The 2,166-nt window shown below is 34.5% G+C and overlaps 1 protein-coding gene across 1 annotated transcript; it reads left to right on the top strand.

Moving 5' to 3' along the window:
• The first annotated feature begins 205 nt into the window (after nt 1-205).
• LOC142171922 (uncharacterized) lies at nt 206-1,399 on the top strand. The gene is made up of 5 exons (XM_075235644.1): nt 206-276; nt 415-541; nt 614-886; nt 969-1,004; nt 1,163-1,399. The coding sequence occupies exons 1-5, from the start codon at nt 206-208 to the stop codon at nt 1,397-1,399; spliced, it is 744 nt and encodes a 247-aa protein (XP_075091745.1).
• The last annotated feature ends 767 nt before the right edge of the window (nt 1,400-2,166 follow it).

Here is a 2,166-nt window from a genome sequence, read left to right as displayed (position 1 = left end):
TGCACCCCCGGGATGGTAGTCAGCATACTGGCTCACCAACTGCTGCACTCCCGAGCTTTTATGGTAGTCAGTATGATGGTAGTCTTTTGTTGCTCCATCATCTTCCAGTCCATCATCATCATCCATTCCCAACATATCTAGGTTGGATTTTGTAGGCTCTCTCCCAGCTACATCTAGTGCTGCTTCTGCACTATCTAGTAGACGCATGCAGAATCTTGGAGGGGATGTACAATTTGATATTTGTAATCGATTGATAATTGTCCCCTACGAGGATTTGTAAGAAGGTTCTTATACTAATTTTTATGTTTTGAATGTACTTTTAGATATGCTAACATTAAGGAATATTTATTTTGAATTAAAACTTTGGAAATTTTAAGATGTTTATTAATTATATATATGTTAACTTTAATGTAGGTTTTTGCCATCCTTTCAGGCTACACATTTGGTTGTGGATTCTGTGAAGCCATTTTATCATGAGCCGTGGACTTCTTGGAGACAGATACCGTACAACATCAGAGAGCAAATGTGGGATCAATTTAGGGTAAAAATTAATTATATTTATTTAATAATTATAATCTTCATCTAATATTACTTTTTTATATTGCAAACAAAGTGTACATGGCATCCTCAACATCAAAATGCAATAAATAGTATTTTCGAGAAGAAGGTTGCTCAGCGGATTAAAGATACTATGTTCGCTGCTCAGAATGCTAGTAAAATGCAGGACTGGTTAAGAAAAGATGTTTGGGATAAACTTCTTGAGAAATGGAATACCGCAGAATGGAAGGCGAAGAGTGAACAAGCAAAGGGAAACGATGCCTCTAGTAAAGGTAGCTCGTTGCACACAGGAGGTTCGATTACTTTTGCGGTCCATAAACTAAGATTGGTAATTACTTATAAAATTTGGCTTAGTTTTACATATAGAATTTTATGTTTGTAATGTCTAACTCATACTTTTTGTTATGAAGGAAAAGGAAAGATGGCGAGATATGAGTCACGCTGAGGTCTTCGAGAAGATGCATAAGAAAAAGAAGTAGGATGGTACAAGAGAACACTGGGTGGAGACGCGTGCGTCAGACACATATGTAAAATTCTAACTTCATAATTATTTATAGTTTATTAATATTAGTTTGTTTACATAATAGTTATGTTTTCATTTCAGGAAGATTATCATAAAAGGGTGGAAGAATGGCAACAAACTCAGCCTCCTTCAACTCAACCAACACCTGATGATATGGCTTCATTGTGGACAGAGGCAGCGGTTGGAGTAAACAAAGGCAGAGTCTACAGACTAGGAGTACGTCGACCTACAGGTCATCCAAACCCACTCTTAGCCAACTCTTCTTCTTCTCAAAATCAAGAACATATGAAAGATATGAGGAAAATATTCATGATTTGAAGCAACAATTGGACTCCCAATACGGAACATTTGTTAAGATGCAGAAATTCATGAGAAAACATGGGCATGATTTATCTGATGATGAGGATGAATAAACTGAATCTGATATGTATTAGTTTAGTTGCGATGTTTTGGTTGATTGGTAAATTGATTGTGAGAGACAACTTTATGTATTATTTTTAAACTTGAATGTGGGCTACTATTTGGATGTTATATGCCCAAAATTGTTAGGTTTAATGGTTGATATTGTTGGTTTAAGTTGTGTTAATGTATTGTTGGTTTAGATTATGTTAATGTATTGTTGGTTTAGATTGTGTTAATGTATTGTTGGTAATGTAGTGTTGGTTTAGATTATGTTAATGTATTGTTGGTTGGTATTATTGTATTGTAATAGTTTGACCGGCGGTGTAGCTCAAAATTGGGCAGGATTCTGCCTAATTTTATAAAAACTTCTGACTGAGTTCCGACACGAGCAGTCGGACGGCTCAGATTTAACCATAAATTTCCAAATTTCCCACCGATTCGGTCGGAAATTAAAAAAAATAATATTCAATAGTTTTCGACGGATTCCGTCGAAAATTAAATAAAATTTAATTTTTAATTATTAATTGCCGACCGATTCGGTCGGAAATGATATATTTATATTATTTAATTTTAATTAAATAATTATTTTATTTGAATTATTATGACTAATTCAGTCGGTAAATTATGACCACTTTGGTCGGAAATGTGAAATATTTGGTCGTCTGACCTTTTGAACTTTGCGA

Source organism: Nicotiana tabacum, chromosome 17, assembly GCF_000715075.1.
Source record: "Nicotiana tabacum cultivar K326 chromosome 17, ASM71507v2, whole genome shotgun sequence".
NCBI lineage: Eukaryota > Viridiplantae > Streptophyta > Magnoliopsida > Solanales > Solanaceae > Nicotiana > Nicotiana tabacum.
The sequence above is the reverse complement of the archived record's forward strand: the minus strand, read 5'-3'. Positions and strand labels throughout refer to the sequence as shown.

Coding starts and splice junctions, on each gene's coding strand:
- LOC142171922 (XM_075235644.1), top strand. CDS start 206: ATGCAGAATCTTGGAGGGGATGTACAATTTGATATTTGTAATCGATTG. Junction 542..613: donor AAATGTGGGATCAATTTAGG/GTAAAAATTAAT, acceptor TTGCAAACAAAG/TGTACATGGCATCCTCAACA. Junction 1,005..1,162: donor GAGATATGAGTCACGCTGAG/GTCTTCGAGAAG, acceptor TTTTCATTTCAG/GAAGATTATCATAAAAGGGT.